The following is a 1,229-nucleotide window of genomic DNA, read 5'->3' on the forward strand; positions in this document are numbered from 1 at the left end:
TTAAATCTTAAAATTTCTAATCTTAAAAATATATATAAGATAGTAGAAAATAAAATTAAAATATTAATTTGCTGATGCATAATTCATCATTCAATTAAGTTATTAATCAATTATTGTTTTGCAAATGACCATGTCAACCACAAAATTTCATCCTTGACCAAATAAAAGTTATTAATCAATTATTGTTTCTTTCGGAAAAAAAAATACAACGAAAGATATGGGCAGAAAGAAAGGAAGGAAATACATCGTCGATTGGGCAAATAATTACTAATATTTGTATAGTTTTGGGTGTTTAATATCGATATTTTACATAATTTCTATTTTATTTTATCTTTTAAAAAGAATTTTAAAACTTAAAAAAAAATACGCGGGATTTGTCAGTCAAAGCTCCACAGTTGAATCGAACCCAAAATATCACCGTCGTTATCGCCGCCGTCGCTCCAGTAATCCTGATCGGCTACGCTCCAGTCCAATGCCAAATGATCGCCGTAGATAAACTCCGGCGGCAACACATCATTAATTCCTGAGTTGCCCTCTCCGCCTCCGTCCTTCTCTGCAGCCTCCTCGCCACCGCCGCCACTGTCGCCCCTCTCCATCGCCGGCGAAGCTTGCGATCCCCTCGCGCCTTCTCGTGCGTACCTCACCGCCTTGTCCTTTATCTCGAGCCGGCTTAACCACTCGGGGGCCACTATGTCCGGCAGCTTGTCGGGGAAGTTGAAGTAGTGCTTCTCGTCGGGGCCGCGGAGACAGAGCATGGCGGCGTCGTAGGCCCTAGCAGCCATATCCGGTGACGGGAACGACCCCAGCCACAGGCGCTTCCGGCTGTTGGGGAACCGCACCTCCGCCACCCACTTGCCCCACTTCCGCAGCCGCACCCCCTTATACTTCACCGGCGCCGGCCCAGACCTCTCTCCCTCCCGGTCCATGTTTTGGCAATCGAGCATACTTGTAGTGGTCCATATATAAATAAAGGCGTGCGAGGGTACGTAACATTCGCCATCTCACTTGTCAAAATCAAGAAACCTCAGTTTCAGGCTGACCAATCAATTAATAATCAGATATATTAAAGACGTATCAGTGACACTTTATAAATAAACTAATTTTCAGAAACTCTTAAGCACCGTCCGCCTCCGAATCCACTATTGGTCTAATCGGGCCGCTTGATTGATTATGAATTTATTCGTAGTATATGTCGTACTATAAAAATCAATTTATTTATAAAGGATTTT

General features: G+C 43.2%; 1 protein-coding gene across 1 annotated transcript; it reads right to left on the bottom strand.

Moving 5' to 3' along the window:
• Positions 1-252: 252 nt before the first annotated feature.
• Positions 253-926, bottom strand: LOC122023134 (ethylene-responsive transcription factor ERF017-like). The gene has a single exon (XM_042581223.1). The coding sequence runs from the start codon at positions 924-926 to the stop codon at positions 378-380; it is 549 nt and encodes a 182-aa protein (XP_042437157.1). The 3' UTR covers positions 253-377.
• Positions 927-1,229: the final 303 nt, after the last annotated feature.

Source organism: Zingiber officinale, chromosome 9B (assembly GCF_018446385.1).
Source record: "Zingiber officinale cultivar Zhangliang chromosome 9B, Zo_v1.1, whole genome shotgun sequence".
In the NCBI taxonomy this organism is placed as follows: domain Eukaryota; kingdom Viridiplantae; phylum Streptophyta; class Magnoliopsida; order Zingiberales; family Zingiberaceae; genus Zingiber; species Zingiber officinale.